Source organism: Telmatherina bonti, assembly GCF_933228915.1.
Source record: "Telmatherina bonti genome assembly, chromosome: 6".
NCBI classification, from domain to species: Eukaryota; Metazoa; Chordata; class Actinopteri; order Atheriniformes; family Telmatherinidae; genus Telmatherina; species Telmatherina bonti.
Genome location: NC_136624.1, coordinates 10,057,236 through 10,083,160, shown reverse-complemented (window position 1 = coordinate 10,083,160; position 25,925 = coordinate 10,057,236). Strand labels below are relative to the sequence as shown.

At 42.9% G+C, this 25,925-nt stretch overlaps 1 protein-coding gene across 1 annotated transcript in view; it reads left to right on the top strand.

The window, feature by feature from the left end:
- The window catches only part of cntn2 (contactin 2), a gene marked incomplete at both ends in the record, with an annotated part of 35,595 nt that extends 9,670 nt beyond the window's left edge, over positions 1-25,925 (top strand). Inside the window, 21 exons of the mRNA XM_079242868.1 lie at positions 6,153-6,294; positions 6,491-6,663; positions 6,744-6,839; positions 6,989-7,201; positions 10,093-10,195; positions 10,385-10,566; positions 10,644-10,780; positions 11,359-11,488; positions 11,636-11,786; positions 15,094-15,221; positions 15,298-15,473; positions 16,149-16,269; positions 17,291-17,449; positions 18,643-18,792; positions 18,876-18,946; positions 19,481-19,715; positions 20,473-20,582; positions 21,121-21,307; positions 23,686-23,798; positions 25,266-25,434; positions 25,819-25,925. Of these exons, the coding sequence (XP_079098994.1) occupies positions 6,153-6,294; positions 6,491-6,663; positions 6,744-6,839; positions 6,989-7,201; positions 10,093-10,195; positions 10,385-10,566; positions 10,644-10,780; positions 11,359-11,488; positions 11,636-11,786; positions 15,094-15,221; positions 15,298-15,473; positions 16,149-16,269; positions 17,291-17,449; positions 18,643-18,792; positions 18,876-18,946; positions 19,481-19,715; positions 20,473-20,582; positions 21,121-21,307; positions 23,686-23,798; positions 25,266-25,434; positions 25,819-25,925 (3,053 nt within the window). The remainder of the gene's footprint in view (positions 1-6,152; positions 6,295-6,490; positions 6,664-6,743; positions 6,840-6,988; positions 7,202-10,092; positions 10,196-10,384; positions 10,567-10,643; positions 10,781-11,358; positions 11,489-11,635; positions 11,787-15,093; positions 15,222-15,297; positions 15,474-16,148; positions 16,270-17,290; positions 17,450-18,642; positions 18,793-18,875; positions 18,947-19,480; positions 19,716-20,472; positions 20,583-21,120; positions 21,308-23,685; positions 23,799-25,265; positions 25,435-25,818) is intronic.

Sequence of the window (25,925 nt, the reverse complement as noted above, 5' to 3'; positions counted from 1 at the left end):
CATAACAAAACCGTTTCACAGTAAGCGTTGAGCTAACAGAAAGTGGATGACAACAAAAAGGCTGTATTTACTGTGTTTATCATTCTACCTGCTGAAGGGGACTGCTCTTTCATAAAGGGAAATATGAAGACATTGAAACAAGTTAACTACAGCTTTAGATAAATTTATTTTCTACTTAAAAACTACATTTGTTCTGTTATAAGTCCAAAATCTACAGGATTGTAAGCACTAACCAATCAAGGTTACTCCACATCATAAAGAGGCAGACTGGTCTCAAACATGAAACTCCCAGGATGAAAGCTGGTGTGATTCCAGTGTTGCCTCCCCGTCCCATCTTTACCTGCTGCACATCTTTTAGCTGTGACATGGAAATGGAGTGCAGTAACACAGGTTTATCCTCACTGCTGTCGGTCGGTTTGTCCAACTGTCCATCCATTTTCTTAACCACTTAGTCTAATTAAGGATTGCAGGGAAGCTGGAGCCTATCCCAGCAATCATCAGGCGAGAGGCAGGTACACCTGGACAGGTTGTCAGTGCAGCCTGTTGGTTCATATGTTTTTAGATACTTAAAGACACACTTTTGCCATTTTCCCCATCACCCGCCCCCTATCGACGGCTAATTTAGCATCCATCTTGCATCCTGCCTGACCTGTTAGCTCTCTCCAGCCAGCAAAAGAAAATCTTATAATAACTATTGTTTGGTCTCTTTCTCTCTTTTAATCTTCTTGTATTTCTTTGCTGGATCAGCAAGTTTGCATGTTTAAAACAGCCAGTGTGTGTTTTCTAGCGTAAAGTGAAACTCGTCACGTAGCATCCCGGATGCTAACATTGTATAGTGCGGCTTCTCAGCTTTGGGATGGTGCTGGGCAGAGGGTGCTCCAGAAAGGCACATGATAGATGTCACTGTCACCGAACAAGTCCGGAAAGCAAACGTTTAAGGTCAGAAAGTTACATAATGCACCTTAAAAGCTCCTCCCCTCTGAGCTGCTGCATGTCCTCTCTGAACGCTCAGGTCAGCTGACCACCTGTTGGATGTACTGAAGATGCAATGGAAGCTCGGAGGGGGAAGAGGATTTTGCTTTTGCAGCTCCCAAACTGGAGTTCATTGGCTGCATTGAAACCTCTTCGGTCAGAGGCTGCTGCTGCTTTTAAAGAACTTGGCTTGGTTCTGTCACACAGATGATCATCTGGAAGGCCAATGATTTGAAATAGTCAAAGCTGTAAAAATATTGTCCTGTGTTACAAACATAAAGAAACTGCTGCAGATTTCTGTCATTTCCTCGGCTTCCAGTGAGGAAGAGTTGATTTACTCAGCCTCAAAGCATCGTGGGAAGTTAAAGCATGTTGTAATATGAAGATAGCTCATTGGTAAAATTCTGATCATGTTTACTGTTTGACTTCAACACGAACCCTCCAAACATGCACTGACAGATGTTCTGTGTGTAGCCCAGGTGAAGAAAAGTTTTAATAAAAGAGCGAGTGCTTATTTTTGTTCTTTCACTGTATCGCTAAAGTTTTAAATATCCTCATGCCCCTGAAGGCATCACTCAGTTCACTTAATCCCATGTGGGGATACCTATTCCTCAACAACCAATCAGAGACTACGCAACTCCAGTGGCCTGTAAGCTCAGGAGTGAGGCTCTGCGCGCTATTTTCTCCGTCCTTTTTTCCCCATGCTTCAACCACAAGAGTGAGAGAAAGCTGCATGCTTAGAGGACTCGGAAAAAATAGGAGAAATCTTGTGTTAGGCAGGGAGATAACTGCTGTTTCCATATCTGCTGCAAGCCAGAGTCGAGCAACTAGTCATCGAGACGAGTTAAGTCGGCTAGTTCCATATTGTCAATTGTGAACTGCGTCAGGCACAGAGGGCGACGTGCTCCGCCTTGATCACAGAGCAACGGTCAGGTTTTTTGGAGTGGACAAAAGAGACCAAGTCACTGGACGGGATTCAGATGGCGAGCCGATGGACCCAGGGGAAAAGACAACCACAAACACTTTCCCACACATTCAAGATATTACATTTTGACTAATTGTCAAGATCAGGTGCACCTGCAACAATCCCGCTCCCATAAGGGCCAACGAACAATATTTTTTTTTGTGTGTTTTGTGCGCGCACACCAGGGTAGGGTTGTCTAATTATTTTATTTTGGGGTTAATTTTATTGTTACTTTCTCTTCATGGTGATTGGCCCATGTTCATAAGCGAATACACGAGTTGCTACTCAATGTTAACTTTGTGTTGCTCATTTCTTTGGCTCCCAATCGAATCTAGGTCTTCTGGTTGATCCTTATTACTGTTACTACATTACACTACAATCACACTGTAATTTGCCTTACCATTGTGTCAAAGTTTACATGTGCTTTTCTGTTTGTGCAGCCTCGGTGTGTTTGGTGTGATGAAACACACCTCAGAATAGTGAAATATGTCATCACCGAACTGAAGCTTTGTGTTTTCATCAACAACGTCTTTTCTTGTGAACAGGCACAGACTGGACGGCGACTTTTCCCTTTGAGCGATAAGCTGGATGCAGATGATGGAAGTTTTTCTGGGTCTGCTTGTCCTCAGCTCCGTGGTTCTGGACGCAGTTATTGGTAAGTTGGACTTTAACTCTGATTAACTTCTTATTGATCTATAGGTCTCTGATATGACATTCCCATAACAAATTAAATAAAAGACAAGACTTATCATTTTGGCTGCTAGCTTGTCCCACAGCAGGGGTGTCCAGCTCCGGTCCTCAAGGGCCAAAATCCTGCAGGTTTTCCATGCATCCAACACACTTGACTCAAAATAATGAGTCATTGTGCAAAACTTCATCAGCTGTTGGATTCATTTAATAGAAGCCAGAAGTGTTGGAACAGGACCTGCAGGACAGCAGCCCATTAAGACCAACTTTAGACACCCCTGTCTCACAGCAGTGAGACAGACATCATTGTAGTCAGCGGGGTCTCAGCTTTATGTGGTTTGACTGAAGTGGACACATTAGCAGAAGCCCTAAAATGGACATTAATGTCTTTTATTTGTTACATTCCCCGATAATTACTTGATGTTACGTCCCCAGGGAGGAATGCAACCAGACAACGAGACACATGTAGAAGATTGCTAAATTATTTGAACAGGACTCAGATGTGGCAGGATTATTGAACCTGTAGGGGAGGATTGGACATTAGGTTGTGCCAAAATCAAGGAAAACAATAAAACAACCTGTAAACCAAAACCAAATAAACTGCTAACTAACTAATCTAATAAACAGAACTTAACCAAAACATATACAAATGGCGACACAAACCTCTAGCTCTAGTGTGTCTATACATCTTTTTTCACAATGTGTAGAAATGTAAAGGGCGCCCCAACTTACCTGGTCCTCATGCCTCCCCACACACCTGTTCCACCATGCCATGAACAGGACAACAGAAGCAAGCCTCCAGGTGCTGCTGTGTTAAAGCGCTGATTGGAGCATCTGAATTAGAAATTTCCAAGCCAATAAAAACCATGAAACACAGATCCCCACTTTAGTCACTAGGAAACACCTGGGGGAATAAGAGAGGTAACAAGTGTTGCACAAGTGCAAAAGATGCATGGAACTCTTGAGCTTTGAACTGTGTTTGGTTTATTGCCAGTACTTGTTGGAGTGTTTTAGCTGAGTGTCTTGCCATCGTTTTGGTGTTCTGCATGTTCGAGTTGTTGCGTCCAGTGTGTGCAAACAGCTTCGGTGATCTAGGATCTCATGCTGGCCTAAACTGCGGGATCCAGTCAGGAAGAGGTTTAACTGGTGGATCTGGGTAGTTTGGCATTGGAGCTGGTGCTGAGATGCCGTTTAGGAATAAAGATGTTTGTAAAATAAACCGTCACATTGAAAAACAAAAAGTCCACAAGACTGGGATGAGCTCTAGTGGAAGTGCTGATGTGCTGCAGAGATCTGAGTGGATCCAGATGATGATTATTAACGATTAAAAGCTTTTAAAGGTGAATTTGTAACAAAGTAATCTGTCATTCATAACTCTGTTTCTACTGGTATCTCACAACTTCACTAAAATGGCTTCTATTTTTATTCACTTAATATGAACCATTAATTTCTGCATGCCGTGGGTAGCTGCCATATTTGTGCCACCATTTTTACTACGGAGTCTCTGAATGGACAAACAACTCTATGTGTGACGCTTTAAAACTGTAGTAGTGGAATATTTAACAGGGTGCTAGAGCACCTTCAGGATGAGCCTTAAACAGTCATCCAGCAGTGACGGATGAGGTAACAGTAACCCAGATCTCTTAAACTAACCAGAACAGTTTCATTAGAATAAAATAGAAAAAAGTGAGCTTTTAAAGCTGCTTTAGCTTCTCTGGTGCCTTATTTGTTGTGCAAAGAAGCAAACAGACCTTTTGACATGTTCAGTGACACTGTGTAAATATCAGTACTACAGTCGTGGAATATTTTGATTTCAGCTGAAGAGATTTGGTGAACAGTACCGAACGACGACCTTGGTGGCAGGATTTCTGTTTTCCATGAACTTCATGTTTACAACGTGATGCTGCTGAACCAGAACAAGACGTGTTGCTAGGAGACGGGTCAGGGTGGAGAACATGAAGCCCTCGTCCATCGCAGCTAAAATATACATTTTATCAAAAATCATCGTCATCTTTCATAGATATGAAAGCTGGGATGGAAAACTTTTACACACGTGGAAAATGTTTCGATTTGATAGTTTCCTGTGAGATGTTTGGATGCTTGCTCTCCTGGAACAAAAACACTCAAGTAGTGGAAGAAATGTTCATTCCTGATTCCAGAGGAAGGGTCAGAACTGGTACTTGGTCTGTTGTCCAGCTGATCTCCCAGGTACCTGTAGTCCTCCACCACCTCCACCTCTTCTCCCACAATGTAGGTAGTACTCTGATTACTCCTGTCTATCACTGATACACCTGGAAACTGTAGAGTAATCAGAGTATTTCTGCAGATGACTTGGAGTTGTACTGGAAGTCTGAGGTGTACAGTGTGAAGAGATATGCTGAGAGTACAGTCGCTTGTGTTGCTGATCACGTCTCGGACACACAACCTGTACAGAGGCGCTCTGGAAACTGCCAACAGCCTCTAAAAAGCAGGGTAAGACACCAGATCCCAGCAGGAGTTGCTTTCTTCAAGGAGAAAGCAGGATGAGAGGACGAGTAGCGTCTGGCAGTGTGGAGTCAAAGACCCTGATGTGTTTCACGACTGTTCCTGATCTGTAGACGATTGAATGTTTTTGGCCATTCTGATAATTGTCCCTCCAGGATATTTGTGGATTTCTGCTGGAAAATGACAAACCCAAACAGAATTGGTATTTATCTGTAATTCTGTGTGAAATAGTTAGAAAATAAAGCTCTTATGTGTGAGACTTCATCAGGGCTGGAAGCATCATGCAGACACAAATATTAAAGTAACTGTGGATAGAAAACAGGAAACGGTGAAGGATTTTCTTTCCCCATTGTTTTAATGAAAGGCTTTTATTGCATATAAACCCCTTCACGCCCAAAGAAACCTAAATCTGCATGTGGACATTTTCTCTGCAACGATTTAAGGAGCTGAAGCGAACAGAGAAAAGTTACTTTGATGAAGAGATAGCTAAATGTTTCTCAGCAAGCTCGTCAGCAACCGAGGAAGAATCTGGGCGCACAACTCTCTCCCACTTACTTTAAAATCATCTTGTTATGCTGTAGAGGAGCATTTCTTTTAGCAGCCAGAGGTAAATATAAACATGAAGAACACCAATGCAAACAGTTGAATCCATGGATAAATATGGAAATTATTGAAATATTTTCTGTAAATCTGTTTTACGAGAGGTAAATCTCATCATAACGCTGGCTTTGATTGGCCGATTTACATTATTATACTTCATTTTAATCACAAGATCTATAAAATAAAACTGACGTCGCCATGTTTACATCAATCTCACCCATCACGAGCAGTAAGGACACCTGTCTTTGTCCAATTAAATCCCTTCATCTCAAAACAACAACAGGAAAGAGCAAGCAAAGAGTTGTTCTTGTGTTCCAAACACCGCCTCCATGTGGCAGAGCAGCAGAATAACAAGCGGACCTGCCGCCACGTCAGCGTGTCCTCCGAAGTGAACCGTGGACACACTTCCAAACTCAGCATGTCACTTTTCAAATGTGGTTTTCAGCTGGAGATGTGTGTGTGTCGAGTCACGACAGCGGGCCTGTGTTTGAAGAACAGCCGAGCAGTTTCATTTACCCAGAGGGCCTGACTGAAGGCAAGGTGACCCTCAGCTGCCAGGCCAGAGCCAATCCAGCTGCTTCCTACAGGTGAGTAACACACACAGGAATGAAAGGTGTGATCCATGACCTTCATCCATGTGTTCAGAAACACACAGAACACAGAACTGACCAGATTATGAGTCTAAAATGAAGAAAGAGAATTTCTTCCTAACAGCAGTGAACATCAAGTGTCTCGGTGTTCAGGAGAAAAATTACTTTCCTGTCCCTGACTTTTGTCTTGCAGGTGGCTTCTGAATGGCACGGAGGTCCCTCTGGGTTCGGACCGGTACTCTCTGGTGGCCGGTACCCTGGTGATCAGCAGCCCAGAGCCTTCTCGAGATGCAGGCTCATACCAGTGTCTGGCCATCAACCGCTGTGGGACCATCATCAGCAGAGCAGCAAGCCTGAAATTCGGCTGTGAGTGAAGAACATCTGGACTGTCAGCGCTTCTTTTAACATCTGGTCATCTCATTTCTGGGGTTGTCTTGCTTCTCCAGATCTCCATGACTTCCCTCCAGAGAGCAGGAGTCCTCAGACAGCTTACGAGGGTGCAGGAACCTTTCTGGCCTGTCAGCCCCCACCACATTACCCAGGTACGCTCTCCTACAAATCTCATGTTAGTTAGACAGAACACGTTTCAGGGGTTTGAGGCGTGAAATCATCAGAAATATGAACCTAAGAGGAAATAAGAATTCTTTTTATGTCCAGCTGACTGGATCTCTGTGATCTGTCCCTCCCTCAGCTCTGTCTTACCGCTGGCTGATCAACGAGTTCCCCACCTTCATCAGGAAGGATGATGACCGCTGGTTTGTGTCTCAGGTCACAGGGAATTTGCACGTGGCCAAAGCTGAGCCAAACGACACCGGGAACTACTTCTGTTTCACCACCATTAATCTGGAGATCAGCACCAAAAGCACCTTCAGCAAACCGGTCTCCCTCACCATACTGCCGGACGGTACGATGGCGCCCATCTAACTGAGCCGAAACTGAGTGAAAACGTCAGAATCTGCCCTTCATATCTGGACACTAACTACAGATGGAGGATATGGATGTTGAATTACTAGGTTTCAATCAGTATCCCAGCGCTCCAGTCTGTATGGAATCAGATTTGTTTCAGAATCTCCAAGCAAAACTTTTTAAAACTCAAGCAAAAAAACAACAATTAAAACCAAAACTCTCTCAAACTTAAGTAAAATAAATGATCTCAAAATCAAAGATTATCAATCATCATGAAAACTTTTAGGCTTTTATTTAGTTAAATTGAGTAGTTTTGTTTGTAGTTTCCTCTTTGGTATCGAGCTGCAGGTTATCCTGCAACTGGTGAAGCATACTGGATGTATTTCTGGTCTTATGTCCTGCTTTACAGGCTGGTGAGACGTCCTCCTCAATGACACCATGTTCATTTTTAGTAGAGCCAGAGAAATCTGAGCAGGATGATTTAATATATCCGTTCAGAGGAAATAACTCTTCCTCTGCCACTTTCCCACTTTCACACAAGCAGTGTGTTAAACAGCACATGGATGTTGTTTAGCTTTGCTTCCTTCCTGATCTGATCATATTGTTTAGACACGATTCTCCAAGAAGAATCATATGAATCATATTTCCATCTGATTTAGGTTTAGATGGCGCCAGTATGTTCTGGCTGCTGTCTGTCTCTTCAGGCTTTGGTTGTATTTCTGTTGATTTTGTCGTTTATTGGTTTATGATTGCCAAACACTTCTAAATCTTCGAACCTCTGTCAGAAACATGTGCCTACTTGGACGGGGTGGACATGAATCTATCCAGCCCTGGCTTCTCTCAGGTGTACCGGCGTACCTGCGCCATGTTCCAGCTGCTCCTGCAGACAGACGATGCAAACGACGGGGTAAACGCTGCAGCAGGCTGGTGAAAATGAAAGCTTTCCTGACAGATTCTACTGCCGGCGTATTCTGGAGCTACCTGGTCAGCTTCCCGCCGCTTTGTTTCATGGCGTTTATTGGACCCAATCAGCTGTTCTCTTCCTTCTGTGGTCGGCTCAGATCATGGGCGACGGCGCTGTCTCATTTCTTCTCGCTGTGGTCAAGTGAGCCGCTTCTCTCGTATCCGCAGTCAAGCTAGCCTACACTTTATTTTAAGTCCGCGTTTACTTTCAACTTTATGGTAAAACCAACCGCTACCAACGATTACTTCGGATTTCAAAATAAAGCATATATAATATGCAATATATAAAGAAAGAGAGATCTCTCTTTCTTTCTTATTTCATTTTGTTTAGCTGCCTTTTTTTTTTATAGAGCAATAGCAGATAGTTTGGTTAAAGTGAAATGATAATAGTAAAACTAAATAAAAACAATTTCTTGCACAAAACGTGCTAAGTGCAATAAAATGAATATATTCAATAGTTAGTCCACTAAACCCTGTACAGTTGGACTTAGTACCTTATATAATACAAAGATTATGGAATACTTTTCCTGTAATCCATTGGTAAAATCCCATACACATAGAAATGAATTACATTCTCAACCAACCCTGTGGTGCAGTAAAATCCATTTCTTCCATAGTTAGTCAACCAAACCTGTAGAGTTGGACTAAGTACCTCCAATTCTACTACCACAGAAACTATGATGTACTTTTACTGTGTACTTTTCCTGAAATCTATTTAAAAAAATCACATGCACGTGGAAATAAATTGAATTCTTAGCCAACTTTGAGGTGTAATAAAATTAATTTCTTCAACAGTTATTCCACCAAACCTGTACAGTTCTACTAAGTACCTCATATACTACTAGCACAAAAAAATCCATTCATAAAATCCCATACACTTGGGAATAATAATATTCTCAGCCAACGTGGCAGTGCAGAAAAATCTATTTCTTCCATAGTTAGTACACCAAACTGTACAAGCTTTTAACTTGGTTACATCCGAATCTCTGGGATGTTGAGACATTATCTCTCACTTCAATTCTTCATTTCAAAGTATTCTAAATGAGGTGGCTCCACTAAAAACTAGGCTTTCGAAGCCTAGACCTGATCCCTGGATAAATAACGCTACACGAGCTGCTAGACGTGACTGTAGGAGAGCTGAGTGAAAGTGGAAGGAGGACAAGTTACAGGTGTCTTTTCAAATGTTCGGGGATAGCTGGCGTTGCTGTCGGAGAACTATGAGAGCTGCTAAAACACAGTACTTTTCGGCTATTGCTGCCTCGGTCACAATCCTCATGATCTTTTTAAAACTGTTTATAATTTCTGAACGCCACCCAATAAGCTTGCATGAAGAGCTCAACTAAAGTGTGTGAGAAATTTTTAAACCTTTTTGTAAATAAGGTTTGGACTATTGGGTCCCTCATTGATCCTCTTTCCTTTGACCCATTCACCTTGATTACATGTTCTGCTGTTTTTCATCAGTTTGAACCGGTCTCTCTGTCTTCTCTGACAGAAATAATTGGTCATATGAAGCTTGCTGGGTCTCCCAATGATCCTATTCCACCTCATCTTCTTAGAGAGGTTTTACCCTCTGCGGCCCCTTCTCAATACTTTGAATTCTAGGTTATTAAATGGGACTGTACCGTTTAAGCATGCAGTGGTGACTCCTTTGATTCAAAAGCCTGGCTTAGACTCATCTGTACCTTGTTACAATACTACTTTTTAAACCAGGTAGTGTATAGTTTCTACACTTTTATAGTATTTTTTTTTTTTTTTATTTTAAAAAAATGCATACACTAAAAGGAAACAAATCAGATTTTAGGGGTGCTTTGCTTCAGTCTAGGGGTTCTTCAGCGCCCCCAAGAATAGGCTAAAAACATGGGTGCTATGGGTGTAGCAGAAACATCAGATCTACATATTACATCTGTCAGTTTGTTTTCATTTCAGCAAATCCCAGGAAGTCAGCGCCGAGTATTAAAGTTCGCTTCCCAGCAGAGACGTACGGCCTAGCTGGACAGAACATCCTGTTAGAGTGCTTCGCCTATGGAAAGTAAGTTCCCGCCTCCGAAATCCTCAAAGTTTTCTGGACTTATTCTGTAAATCTTCTCTGGTTTTGACTCATATTTAACTTTGGGGCACCTGCTAGCCTGATGGCTGATATACAGATGCTAAATGGTCTGCTGTCAAATGCTTTGCTGGATTTTGTGTCTTTACTGGACTTATCTGACTCATCTTACAGTCCGGTCCCCAAACTTCGATGGAGGAAGGTGGATGGTTTAATGCCGTCCAAAGTGGGCTCCTCTTTAGACGGCCCAACCCTCTCCCTGCCAGCACTCTCCTTTGATGATGAGGGTATTTACGAGTGTGAAGCGTACAACTCGGAGGGAAGTGACATGTACCAGGGACGTGTCAATGTTCAAGGTAACACAGAACTTTATGTAAGAACTTCTGTTAGTTTGATTGTATCTTAATACAATTCTTCCTGTTCTCCTCTGCAGCTCAGCCAGAGTGGCTGCAAGTGATGAGCGATTCGGAGGTGGAGATCAGTTCCGAGCTTCGCTGGAGCTGTTTGGCTGCTGGGAAACCTCGACCCTCTGTCCGCTGGCTGCGAAACGGACAGCCACTCAGCACACAGGTAAAACACAGCCACAATGCTGCCTTACTGCATAAATCTTCACATAAAGTTTTTTCAAGCTATGTTTCAGCTTCACTCCAGATAAAAATGTATCTAATTTTTCCTCACCTGCCGTTCCTCCTCAGTAGAATAACACAGCTCAGGTTTCTCTGGATCTCTGGGTTGGAGGAGGAAAACGTAGCTAGCTAGCTAGCTGCTAATCTGAGGCTAATACATCATACGTCTGTTTATAACGTCCCACTCTGAAGGGCAGGATCTCTTTAGCGCAACTTATTGTCATAAATCTTTGTAGTATTATGATTTTAACCCTACTCTAAAAATCATAAACTGGAAATACATGAAAAGCACAATAACAAATCTAATAGATCTGCTGTCTGATAGCTAAATCCAGCATGATAAAGTGGATTTGGAGTTTTTGGTTTTTCTAATAAATGTCTTTGCTTTGCCTGCCTGGTAACTCGGTTAAGCTGATGAATCAGACACTTCTTTATTTATTTTGATGACTTTCTGTCTTTGTACTGCTCTTCATCGTCTCTATTCTTTGCCTGCTTGTGGTCCTCCTCTCTGTGGATCTTCAGGACCGGTTGGAGGTGAATGGAGCTCATCTTAGAATCAGTAACCTGGCTCTGGAGGATTCTGGCATGTACCAGTGTGTAGCTGAAAACAAACATGGAACCATTCACTCTTCTGCTGAGTTGAGAGTCCAAGGTAGGAGGATATAACCCTCACACTCATATAGTTACACACACAAATCGTTCATGACGTCTTGTTGTATTTATACAAGTTGAAGGTGGAGTTGGTCACATGACTCTCTTATTGAAATGAGCAATCCTCCGCTGTGTCTCTTCCTTCCAGTTCAGGCTCCAGATTTCAGGTTGAATCCTGTCAGGAAGCTGATTCCAGCAGCCAGAGGGGGCCAGGTGATGATCGAGTGTCGCCCCCGAGCTGCTCCGAAGCCCATCCTGTTCTGGAGCCGCGGGACGGAGCTGCTCACCAACAGCAGCAGGTAGTCCAGCTGGGTTAGCTGCTTTTCCTGTGGCTCATTCCTGCTGCCGTTTCACACAGACAAGCATAAAAACAGAGAAAAACTACAAATCTGTGCATTGATAAGTTCCACTATCCTCCCTGACTATGGCTACATTTACACTACAGGCTGAAGTGACTTAAATCCGGTGTTTGAGCCCCTATGCGACATGTAACCGATCTTTTCTAAACAGTCTGAACGACACAGATCGGATATTTTCAAAAGCGACCCAGGCCGCTTGGATATGTGGTCCTAAATCTGATATGTATCTCTCTTTTGCCATGTGACTTCAGTCTGAACGGTCAGGTCGCATTAATCCGACCAACGCGTCATTGACACACGACAAACGTCATTATGCTGCGTTTCTTGTTTATAAAATCTTTATCGGTAAATGTGCTCACATCACTCTCCCACCGATCCTGACTGCGACTCCGTACCCAAACGTTTCTCTCTACCGTTGTTGCTGACCAAAACTTTTAATTTCCTCTTCCGTAAATGTCTCCTTAAAACGAACCCATTCACAACGTTGTGGTGACGGTTGGACAAAACGTTTAACTTTTTTTTTTTTTTTTTACTTTTACGGTTAGACAAAACTTTTAAAATAGCAGATGCTCTGCTGCCATCCATATTTACTTCCACAAACACAAAGACGTCACACGCACGGTCACTGCACGTCACTGTGTCTTCTACGCTTGCGGGACGCTTCTGGTACGCCTCAGGTTCACACAGGAGATCACATACAAGTCACATTTGATCGGAAATGTGAACGGACTTTCATAAAAATTCAGATTTCGCAAAAACATCCGATATGAGCAGCGAACCCTGCAGTCTGAACGTAGCCTATGAGAGACCCCACCATGAGTTTGGAGCTTTCATTACAGTCGTTCTGAGAATGCTGGTAATGTAGCTGGATGTGTACTGAGGAAATGGTGAAGAATTCACAGCTTCTTGCACAGACTGAGAAGAGAAATCATCCAGTGAGGATTTTTCTTTGTTTTATGTCCAACTTTATCAACAGGCTATTTGAGCAAGTAGCCAAACCAACATTAACTCAGTTGAGACAGTTTGATTCTTGGTGTCATGGATTCAACAAGGTGTTGGAAACATTCCTCAGAGGTTTTGCTCCACGTTGACATGAAAGCACCACATCCTGAAGCTGCTCTGTTGGAGGGAGATCTGGTGACCGTGGGGGCCGTTGGAAGACGCTGAGCTCATTGTCATGGTTAAGAAAGTAGCTGGAGATGATTAAGCTTTGAGGTAAACCTGTTGTTTCTTCTGTGACTGGAAGTGTGAGTTTCCTCGATCCATTTCTAGATGAGGTCTATTATTTCTGCCTAATGTCTAAAATAACAGCTAAAATAAATGGATTTTATCTTTAAAACTACAAGGTCTCTATATATAACCTTGGTCTCAAAAGAAGTCTGAAACCCGTGTTAACATATCAGAAGTGTCACAATCCAAGTATGTGTTGCCATGTCAGAGTAGATTACCCCGGAACAAAGTGTAAAGTGTCAAGGGTTTGTTGTTATTTGTATAGCACCACTTCACAGCAGTGTCCTCTCAGGGCTGTAGTTATATCCTCCTAAAAGCAAACCACATTACTTTCTGTGATCCATTTAGGAATGACTGATGTACTCCCAGGATTGAATACAGTCATCTTAGGAATGAGAAAAGTAGTCCTTGGAATTTGAATCACGAAAACTTTCATTTTTACTGAAACTAGCAAAACCTTCATGCTTTATTGGAAGCAAAAGTCACAGGAAAACACATTAGAACAGTTTTTTTTAGAGCTGAAATAAAACCATTGGTCACAAACCAGCAAAAATAAGTCATGATTTATGATTCTGACTGCTAGTTCACTCCGTGAGGAGACAGACATCTTTGTGATCAGTTAGCTTGAAGCTAGCAGAAGTTAGCAGAAATGCTAAAGGTGACCTTTTTCTGATCATGTTCTCATATTTCTCTGACATTTCTGTATAATTATCTGGAGTTTGAACTGTCTTTGGCTTGAATGCCAGTGCTCGATAGATTCTTGAAGCTGAGTTGCTCCATGTTATTTTGGTACAGTACTGTTATGATAGCTGCTTTCCTGTACTTAAAGATCTCTTACTGCCTCCTTTCGGTGTTACCAGACCTCTTCAAAAAACCAGCAAGGGATGAGATCATATGCTTGCTTAAAAGTAAAAGGGACAAAAGAGAATTATTGTAGACTAATCTGTAAAGTGAAATCGAGTTAAATGACAAGACAAGCTCCAGTGAGCTTAAATTTGCTCAGGTGAACTTCCTGTCAGAATTTTAGCCCCTTCCCAGTGATTAATATAGTTTCATCTGTAGGATCAGTAGATTGGGAAAATGTCACAGTTATCGCGACAGTTGATCTTCCATCATTTTACAGAACGTTAAAACTGGTCAAATAAAGAGGAGAATATCTCAACTTCAAGGCCACAATGAATGATGAACAAGTCAGAGTCTAGTTGTCATCTGACCTACTATCAGTTCAATTTATTCAGATTAAATAACCTTTAAAAACTCTGATTTTGAAAGAGGGCTGTCTCAGAATTATTACTGAATTATTTAATTTATTGAATTACTAGAAAAGTAAGCTTCTTGGGGAGTTCACACAGGACAATACTAAACCTGACTCAGTCACAGGCGGTTCAGCGCTAAACGTGACTCATTGGACATTTACTGGAGAATATATTTAAGCACAGTTTCTTGGAAAACATTTACAGCTAATGTTGATAGTTTTCTGCACATAAAAATGAAAAATGAAGAAAAGTGAAGTCTGAACTTTGACTTTCAATTTGCTGGTTTTTCAACGTGAACTTCCAAATTTAAGTGTGATCAAAATGACGTCATCTGACTGCAATTACCTCAACAGCCCGCCAAAGTTTTCTCATTAAATCAATATTCATTTATTTATCAGATCTAATTATACATTTTCTATTTCTATATATTGTTACAAAGAGATGAAGATAATATGTTCATATATAATGTTTTTTTTTTTATATATTATTCTTTATTTTATTAGCTGTTTTCTTTTCAGCTTTTGTCATGTGGAAGCAGCATCATCTGAGCAAAGAGAAGTAGATGAAACATATGAAAACATAATGATCTGAATGGGTGGAGGAGGGGGCATACTCCAGTACTGCCCCATGGCTTGCAATGCCTCTGCTTCCTCCTGTACGGGGAGCTCTAGTGAAGAAGAAATGAGACCTTTCCTTGGACTGGTTGGTACCATCAGATCAGCCACCCCCAGGTCTGAACTTGCCCTCTCGTTTCTTCCCAGTATCACTGTGACTCCTGACGGCGTGCTGTGGATCCACAACATCAGCAGGGCAGATGAAGGGAAGTACACCTGCTTCGCTGAGAACTACCTGGGCAAAGCCAACAGCACGGGTCACCTGTCTGTCAGAGGTAACCTTCTCCACCTTCAGCTCTGTGCAACCTGAACCCGCCTGCATGCTTTCATCTGAACCTCATTAACCTGCAGATGCCACCAAGATCACGCTGGCTCCTTCCAATGCTGACATCAACCAGGGGGAAAACGTCACTCTGCAGTGTCACGCCTCCCACGACCCCACTATGGACCTGACTTTCACCTGGGCTCTCAACGGGGTCCCGTTGGACCTGGAGGACTCTGCTGGGCCATACCACCGCGTTCAGGGGGTAAGTACATGTAATGTTTTGTGTAATGTTTGTTTTTTTTCTTGAGTGGTTTTTTTTTGTGTGTTTTTCTTTTTTCCTTTTTAAAGGGAGTAGTGTTTAAAATTGAAGGGTCTTTTGTTTATGTCTGTTCTTTGTTCCATTTTAAGCATCCTTTCATCTTTTCTTTTAACTTCATGGTGTTTATTTGCCAGTTTTATTTAGAAGTCATGTAAGTAGAGCTTTTATTGTTCAGTGTTTCTTATGTTTTTCTTTTGAGGACAAAGAAAGTTTCCCATCAAGGACGATAAATAAATGACTTGACTTGAAGTTACAAGCTTTACTTTACAAAGTTTCACCACAGAAGTTCTAAAAAACAGTTTCTTCTTGATTTATTTGGTTCTGCTAGTACCTGGGTTTAGACCCAGTATCTGGGTCGAGACCAAGTCTCATGACCAGGACTGAGTCCCTGGGTCTGGACTAAGTACTCAGGTCTGGACTAAGTACCCAGGTCTGGACTGAGTCCATGGGTCTGGACTGTCCATGGGTCTGGACTAAGTACCCTGTTTTGGACTGAGTCCCAGGCTCAGAACAGGATTGATGATTTAGCTCATGTTCCTGCTTCGGGCACGCAGCTGGTGTTCTGTTGGTTTGGCTCAAACTAACTGGTGGATTTAACTGTTCTCTCTATTCTGTCAGAAGGAGAACATCGGCGACCTCCTGATCGTCAACGCCCAGCTGAGTCAGGCAGGAACTTACTCCTGCACGGCGCAGACCGTGGTGGACAGTGCTTCTGCTTCAGCTAAGCTGGTGGTTCGAGGTGAGGGATCCATTTTCTTCTTCATTTGGTGATCAGTGGAACAAAACTTAAAAAAAAAAAATCCATCCATCCATCTTCTGCCGCTTATCCGGAGTCGGGTCGCGGGGGCAGCAGCCTAAGCAGGGAAGCCCAGACTTCCCTCTCCCCAGCCATATTTGCCAACTCTGCGGGGGGGATCCCGAGGCGTTCCCAGGCCAGCTGAGAGATGTAATCCCTCCAGTGTGTCCTGGGTCCTCCCCGGGGTCTCCTCCCAGAGGGACGTGCCTGGAACACCTCACCAGGGAGGTCCAGGAGGCATCCTGACCAGATGCCCGAGCCACCTCAACTGGTTCCTCTCGATGCGGAGGAGCAGCTGCTCTACTCTGATCTCCTCCCGGATGACTGAGCTCCTCACCCTATCTCTAAGGGAGAGCCCGGCCACCCTGCGGAGGAAACTCATTTCAGCTGTCTGTATACGAGATCTCGTTCTTTCGGTCACGACCCACAGCTCATGACCATAGGTGAGGGTAGGAACGTAGATCGACTGGTAAATGGAGAGCTTCGCCTTCTGGCTCAGCTCCTTCTTCACCACGACAGACCGGCGCAGAGCCCGCATTACTGCAGACGCCGCACCGATCCGTCTGTCGATCTCGCGCTCCATCCTTCCCTCACTCGTGAACAAGACCCCGAGATATTTAAACTCCTCCACTTGAGGCAGGACCTGACTCCCGACCCGGAGAGGGCAATCCACCCTATTCCGGCTGAGGACCATGGTCTCAGATTTGGAGGTGCTGATTTTCTGATAAAAATTTTTTTATTTAGTTTATATTTTATTTTAAAATTCTGTTGAAAGGCACGTGTCAGGATGAACATACATGATTTGAAATCAGCGGAACAGAAGTTGCAGATGGTAACAAAGAAAAAAGAGAAAAGATGGGAACATGTTTTCATCCTGTAAAAGTTTCATGTTCCTGCTGCAGAACATCAGAACGTCTCATCATCACTCTGAGCTCTGACTGAACAATATGTTGTTCTTTTCCAGGACCCCCGGGACCTCCTGGAGGTTTGCTGGTGAAGAACGTGGCTCAGACGTCGGTGGAGCTCAGGTGGAGTCGAGGTTATGACAACCACAGCCCCATTGGCAAATACGTCATCATGGGTCGTTCATCTCTGTCATCAGAGTGGAAGAAGATGAGGACACGTAAGTCGCAACAACATTTCTGTCCTCTGCAGACACTGACGTGTTTGCACATCAGAAGACGAGCACTTTCTTTTTTATTTACAGTTATGGGATGGTGCATATTCATGAATATTCAATGTAATAATAAACTAGATAAATGACGAATAATAATAATTTATTTTTTAATTATTTCATTCATTTTTTTCGTCTTATTTATTCACTCTTATGTTTGTATTTATTTTATGTTATTTATTTAAAATTTTATTCATTTATTCTTATACATTTATTTAGTCTTTAATTTTAGTTTATTTGATTCCAGTCTTAATTTTTCTCTATATTTTGTTTTTATATGATTTTACATTCATTCAGGTAGTAAAATGGAGAGTCTGAATCCTCTGACGTGAAAAGTGTATTTATATTTAGTCCCAGCTGAACAGGATGATGGATGATGATACACACATTTTATGTGATACCTTTAGTTTATGTTAATTTTTCATCCATACTGATATGCTCCGCCCCTTAAAGAACGTTCTCACTCTTCTACAAGGAACATTAATATCTTTAATATTAATTAATATCACAATGTTGCACGGGCAATATGACATAGGAACTAATGAAACTCATAAACATAAATACTTGAAAGAAATACCTATAGCATTATAATAAAATATACCAGAGAATAAAATAAATGGACATAAGTTTGAAATAAATCTTTTTAAAATCATCACAAAAATAATTATATTAAAAATTAATAGAAAAATAAAACTTTCTGAAGTTGAACGTGATGAAAAAGTTGCTTGAAACCAGTAAAATATTAAAACACAGCAGCATCATCAGGATGCAGGGTGGAGTGAAAACAAATGCCGTGTTTTCTATGAACACAGTATCAATATTTTAAAAATCATCTCGTTCAGTATTTTGACTGGTCAAAGTATCGACTCCAGATACGTCCATCTGTCCCTGAAAACACTCCATCAGCTCCATCAGCTCCAGCTTTTATCCCGGGACTGGGATCATCCACAAGCCCTCCGAGCATGAGGCTGGAAGGCTTCAGACCAGTCATGTTTAAAACATTAAACTGGATCCTGTAGCAGACTGGAAACTAGTGTAGAGACCAGTATGAGACTGATGATTGACCTGTCAATCATCTCTAGAACATTGAAGAGTTTCCTGATGATGATGATGATGATGATGATGTTCCCGCTGCCTTTCAGACCCAGAGAACATCGAAGGGAACGCTGAGTCGGCTCGTGTGACCGGACTGATGCCCTGGATGGATTATCAGTTCCAGGTCATCGCCAGCAACATCCTGGGCAGCGGCGAGCCGAGCATCCCGTCCCACACCATCCGCACGCAGCAAGCAGGTGACGCGTCACATGACCAGACCAGCTGCGATGCTGTTTTTATTCTCCTTCCTCTACTTATTCTGTTTCTGTTTGGCCCTCAGCTCCCACAGTGGCCCCCAGTGGACTGGGAGGAGGAGGAGGAGACCGCCATGAGCTGATTGTTACCTGGACGGTGAGTGAACGATTCCTGATTAGTAGGGGTGGGAAAATCGAATCCAAAAATCGGAAATCGGGAATTTTTTCTTCACAATTTAATTTTTTTTTTTTTTAAAATAAACAAAATTAATGCACTATAAAATTATGTCATTTTTACTGTTCTTATTGAACTTTTTACTTGTGTTCTTGGGCGTTACAGCAGCAAAATGATGGTCTGGCTACTGGGTTGTTTTTTCCTCATTGAAATGAAGAAAAATGACGAGCAAAAAAAAAGTTTTATACATTTTTTGTTTTTATTCTACAAAAATTTGCAATATTGGAGAATTGTGAGAATCGGCACCCAAAAAATCGGAATCAAATCGAATCGGGACAAAAATATATCATCACACCCGTACTGATTAGTTACTAAATCGAATCCTTATTGATCCTCATCTCATGTGTCTTCGTGTTGAGCGTGTTTTAGTGTTTCTGGTCCCTCTCAGCTGCATCCTGAGCCTGCATGTGTGTGTCTGAACGCTGTCTCTGCTGATGTTTCCCCTCAACCCTGCAGCCGATGGCCAGAGAGTACCAGAACGGGGATGGCTTTGGCTACATCCTGGCGTTCAGGAAGAAAGGCGCGTCTTCTTGGTCCGAGGTGCGAATCCCCAACGTGGAGTCATCTCGATACGTCTACTACAATGAAAGCCTGACGCCGTACAGCCCCTTCGAGGTGAAGATCAGAGCATTTAACCGCAGAGGAGAAGGTCCTTTCAGCCAGACGGCAGTGGTCCACTCTGCAGAGGAAGGTGGGTCACCGCCGTATTTCTGAGTCACTTTGTCTCCTGGAAGAAAATGTTCTGAGTAGAAGGAAACATTTCTGCCTTCCTCCCTGCAGGGCTTTAGTCAGACTCATCCTTGAACCAGTCCACCCTCCACCCACTGCTGGGCTTTAAGCGTCTGCTGGTGATGCCTGCAGCTGTAAACTCATGAAATGTTGGCGTATTCTCTGCCTTTTTTAGGTTCAGCTCCATGTACACGTGATGGCATGTTATTAGTTCTGCACATTCATGTGGTTAGTTTCCCTCCACAGCTTCTCTGTTGGACTCAGACCTGCTGGGTGGGGATGCTTGTGAAGTCCACTAAAGCCACCCTTCCTTATAATGGTCCACCGCCAGCAGCATGGCCGCATCCTGCTGGTTCTCTCCTCCTCTGTCGTCTCTGTTGGGCTGACATCTGCAGCCTCATGTGCAGCATGTTTTAACCTGAGCTGCACATTTGGATAGTCTGAGTTTTTATCCTGATTTCAGCAGTCAGTCTGGGCTGTTATTCAGCCCAGAAGTCCTGTAGAGCCTGCATTAGAATCTGACTTGCATATTAGATCCTGGTGGTGGTTTTGGGATGTGTCAGGCTCCTGCAGAATTTTCTGTCCCCAGCAGAGGGAAGCCACAGCCAGAGTCATGGACACTGAAATGAACTGTTATCAGGTCTCCCTCTGCATGCAGTGCTATCAGATGTCAGCAGATGTGTTGACATTTGATGTATATTATGACTTCCTCCTTACAGAGCCAACGGTGGGACCCTCAAACATCAATGCCACGGCGTTGTCGGCCTTTGAGATCCAGGTGTCATGGGAGCCCGTCCAGCAGCTCAGCGGTATCCTCAGAGGATATGAGGTGATGATCCACACACATCTGGACAGGAAGGGTTTTACTGCAGCAGGATAAGTCATGTCCAGTTTGTCTCATTTAAACACGCGGCTTAAGAAGAATCAGGTCTTTTAACCCTGAGACATGTTGATGTGACGTCTCACCTGCAGCATGGCAGCGCTGTTCATCACAGCCTTTGATCTTTGACTTCCTGGAAGAGCGGGGATCATTTTATATGATGACCTGTTCTGACTCACATAATTGACTTTAATATCTGATCTCAGAACAACTCGTCCTGTTCATTAGAGCTGTGTGTGTGTGTGTGTGTGTGTGTGTGTGTGTGTGTGTGTGTGTGTGTGTGTGTGTGTGTGTGTGTGTGTGTGTGTGTGTGTGTGTTTTATTGGGGGTGAGTCAGGTTCATTACCTGCTGATAAAACGGAGATAACCAGTTGTTGTTAATAGCAGCACGTGCACTCCCAATCTGTACATGTGCTGCGTGCAGAGAGGTTCTGAAAGTGAGGGCACGCAGAACGCCATTTTTACGTGGCCTGACGTCTGACCTTAGATCCGATACTGGCGGCAGCATGAGCGAGAAGCAGCGGCGGATCGCGTGAGGACGGTGGGGCTGGAACCGACTGCCAAGGTTTCCGGACTCCGGCCCAGCACCCGGTACCACGTTGCTGTTCTGGCATACAACAGCGCCGGCACGGGGCCGCCGTCACCACGGACTACCGTCACCACCAGGAAGCCACGTACGGCCTCTGCACCCACCCCACGCAACATTCAGACACTTCCCGTTACCTTTGGGTCTGACCCAGTTCCTGTTCTTATCGTTATGTTTGGGTCAAGTCTTCATTATCCAGATTTTATTTAATTATTCCTGCAAACAGACCATAGACCGTATATGACAGATGGACGGAGCCTTCTGCGGTTAAAAGTGAAGCCTATGCAAAAGTGCATAAAACTGCAGTTCCCCCTTCATCCACTAGGGGCTGCAAAACAGAGCAAATCCCCATAGACTCCCATGTTAAAAAGACCAACTTCCCAGCAGAAATAAACATGCTTACAGCCTGGTTCATAAATCCATTTTCGGTTTAATAGGTCAGGTTTACCTTCATGACAACTGTCGGGCAAGGGAATTTTTTTCTAACTCACCCGTTTAAAAGTAATTTAATGTCGAAGTTCGGCACATTTAGGGGCGTGTCCTTTTGATTGACAGGTACCCGATCTCCCACTTCAAGTAAGAAGAATGCAGAACAACCAGTTTTTAGCCGGTTAACAACGTGACTTAGCTTTAGCTCGCTTACCTTCGTTAGCTGGTTCGCTCCTCGGTTAGCTCTTAGCTACAGAAAGCTCTGAGTTCGCTCGATGTCGATCATCCACCATGATGCTCACAGCCCCCCTCTGAGCTCCACCTCTTTGCCCAAAATTGTAATTTCCGGGAGAGACGACACACATGCCCCTGTCAAGATGGTAATGGTAGGAACCGCCCACCGACCTTCAATTCAGCTCTTCAGAAACCTACGGGTGACGTCACGGAGGCTATGTCCATCTTTTTATATACAGTCTATGAAAGAGACATAAAAAAGACGACATTAGCCAGGTGCTGTTCTGATGATATGTGACACTGATCAGGTCAGTGGGCCGGATGGGGTCAGGAGGGGGGCAGAGAGGCTGGGTTCAGCAGAGTTCTGGACACATTGCAGCTGGATCTGAATTCTGCAACAGACAGCTGTGATGTATGAGGATCACCTGGGAAACCAGTCCTCTTCCTCTTTCTTTGACTGGCTTTTCCAGCATCACTAGTTTTCCTGATGCTTCTGTTAGTTGTGATAACAGTAAAAATCAGCTGGAACACACTCATCCACCAGTCAGCACAGGTGTGTTTGTTTAATAAACATTTAAACTGAACACAAAAATGATCTGAGAAGTCTCTTCTGCTTTATTTAAACAAAAAAATGTTTGTCTTTAACCAGTATCTAGTTAGACTGGGAGAAGTGGGCTGCCCTCATTGGGGGCTTTTCGACCGAGCTGCATCGACTGCATAAGCACCGGCTCCTGGTTCTCAAAACTGGTTTTGTCTTGGCCCCAACTCTTTGCTGGGCCAGAGTTAAGAACTGCTGGTTGCGGGGTTACCTGCAGTATGAGAAGTGACCCTTTTTTTTTTTTTTTTTTTTTTTTTTTTTTTGGTTTAGAAAGTTTATTTGAACATAATGACGAATCTAAAAATAAATAAACACATGACAAATTGTTGAAAAGGAGTGGGTAGAAGCATAAGCTTATATCTAAACCTTCCCCAGTGATGAAGCGATATAATATTAATAACAATTGTAACCCATTAGCAATACAATAACAACCCAGTATATTAGGTATAAAAATATTATCCCTAATATGTCATTCTAATCAACTACAGTGATGGATTAATGCAGTAATAATACCAATAATGTTATTAATAATAACAATAGCAACAATTATGTCAACAATTCATAATAATATAAATACCCAGTTTATGCAACTGGTCTATGTCTTCATTCTATGTCATAGTCTATAAAATTACCATAATCAAATACAGTGATGGAGTAATGCAGTAATAATAACAATAATAATATGACAACAAATTAGTTTTAACAAATTTTACAGAAGATTTCTGGAGACCAAAAGAAAAGAACTGGGACGCAGCACCAACGAACAATCCAAAAGAAACCCACATTTCTAGATCTTGAATTCTGTTCTTGGTGACCAGCCGACAATGACGCAGCACTGTCCAGACTCTTTCGGTCGAAAACAAACCAGTCCCTTGCTAGCAACGGAGCTGAACCACCAAAGCACTGACTCTAGCACCAGCACCGGTTCTTCTTTGGTCAAAAAGCCCTAATTGAGGCCTTTCTCAGGGGGGGCCACAGTGGTTCATCTTTGTTGCCAGTCCAGGGACTTGATCCAGGATCTTCCAGCTATGTATCCTCCCTACCGTTTTACATCAGAGTTTACCAACAGTCAGTTTCAGTCAGAAAGACTCAAAACAGTCCACAGGACTCCAGGTTTTTGTGCCATGTCATGCCCTGAAGCTAGAGCCATGTCTCCGTAGTTTCCAACCATTTCTTCTTCTTCATGTACTAAATTTCTGTTTCAGCTCCCAATCGTCCTCCAGGGAACGTCTCCTGGAAGAGTCACGGCTCATCGGTGACCGTGCGGTGGGATCATGTGACTGCCATGCACAATGAGTCCGCTGTACTGGGCTACAAGGTGAGCATCTGACAAATTCCCAAACTCCGATTCGGAGTCCAGAACCCTCTGCAGAATCATGGAACTGGGCGTTACGTGTCACAACCTGACAGATCCCACTCTAAGGGTCTGGGTGGTCACTGTTGTTGGTGCTGCTGTATCCTGAAAGCATAGCAGATCTGAAAATGTGATCCAGCATATTCTGCATCTGCTATTTTTAATTTCTCATAAAAAATCAGTGCAAATCACAGCAAATGAGATTTTCCAATGCTCAAAATGATATCTGGTTCTATGATAATCTGGATTTTATTGAACAATAATACCAATAATTAAAGTATCCCTGTAAATCCAGACTTCCAGATTATCCTGCAGGTCAGTTTCCAAACATTAAACTTCTTGTAAAGAACTGAAAATGTTCACCTTGCTGTATATTTCCCTCTAACAACACACCTGATTCAAATCAAATGGAGATGTCTTCAGCAGCTTCTAGTCAACCTTTTTATTAATTTCGGTAAGAATGGAGACAACAAAAACCAGCAGGATACTGGCCCTCGATGACTGGAGTTTGACACCAGTGATCTAAACCAACCTGTTTGTTTTGATTCACACACTCATTCAACAGCATGACGATCTCACTGATGTTTTCCTGACACGTCCAATATTTTCATTCCTTTATTTCCCTCTTTTCATCTGCAACAAGGTCTTTCTTTTTCCCCAGTCTGCATGGAAACCGACACTGCCGAAAGGCTCAAATAGACACACAAAGCCTTGATCAAAACTACCAGATATGAAACGATTAAAATTATAATCTGTTATTTGGAAAATAACTCATATTTTGTGCCTTTTCTTTCAATAAATCAGTAGAATGTCATTAACTGGGATCTAAAGGATTAAAGATATTAATTACATGTTTGTATTTTTTCTTTTGTTTGGACTGAAACTGACTGATCGGTTTGAGCCAAAAAAAAGGAAAAATATCAATCTGTAATGTTTATGTAGTGGTGTTCGAGAGAAGACTGATTTAGTCACCTAATGGCCTGAAAGGTAAAACCCACAAGAGATAAATAGGTGGAATGACTTCCTTCCGTAATTTCTTTTGGAAACTACTGAAAGTACAGCTCAAATCGTGTCTGAGCTTGTTATCTGTAAACTATCAAGATTTTGAACTTTGGTGAGACTGAGGAGAGCAGAGCAGCACAAGCCCTTCAGTCACGTAAAGAAATGTGGACCCATTTAACTGATTAAAGTAATGTTTTGCTAAATGAAGGTCAGATCACTAATCGGTCCATGAAAGATATAAGATTCAATAAATGGCAATAAACACAATCGAAGATCCTGTTTACAAGGTCTGTACCAGCCTTTGCATTAGGACAATATAGTCATTAAAAGTCCAAGTCGTTGCGTCAAAGCAGCAGATAAATTGGAGATAGCTGTTGTTTGGTTGTTGTTTTGGTCTTGTGTTGATGTGAATGGCTCTGTGTTTACCAGGTTCTGTATAAACACGAAGATCAGACAGCATTAAAGTTTCTGGAAAAGACCAAGACCTCCGTGAGTCTGCCGCTGCCTAAAGACAACAGCTATGTGGTGCTGGAGATCCGAACCTGGGGCGAGGGCGGAGACGGGCCGGCGCAGGAGATCATCGTGTCCCGGGACTCAGGTGAGAACTCATGTGTTTCCGCTGCAGGACAGGCATGAACACCCTACTGTAGTGACATAACACAAGCTCAGAACATCCGCTGATGATGGTCATCCGGGCTTCCTCTCACAAATCTGACACTGACATAAAGAAGTTTCTAGAATATTAACCAAAACAACAAAAAAGATTATTTTACCAACAGTACTTATAGCTACTATTTACCATCTATACTTATAAAACTAACTCTAACTCGGCTGGTTTTCTGTACCAATTTCCTGTTGCCCATGGCAACGCTTTGCTGTGGAGGGTTAGTGAAACTTTATGATTCATATTTTCTTCTGATGACGCAGGTTGTTGTTAACAGTGATGTGTGTGTTGTTTCCTCTGAAACTGTGTGTCTAACAGGAACTGGGATGATGGTGCAGAAGGACGCCTCCTCTACCCTAATTCCCCAGCAATTCCAGCTCCTCAGTGGCCTGCTGCTCTTCACCATGGTCCTGTCAGACCTGTGA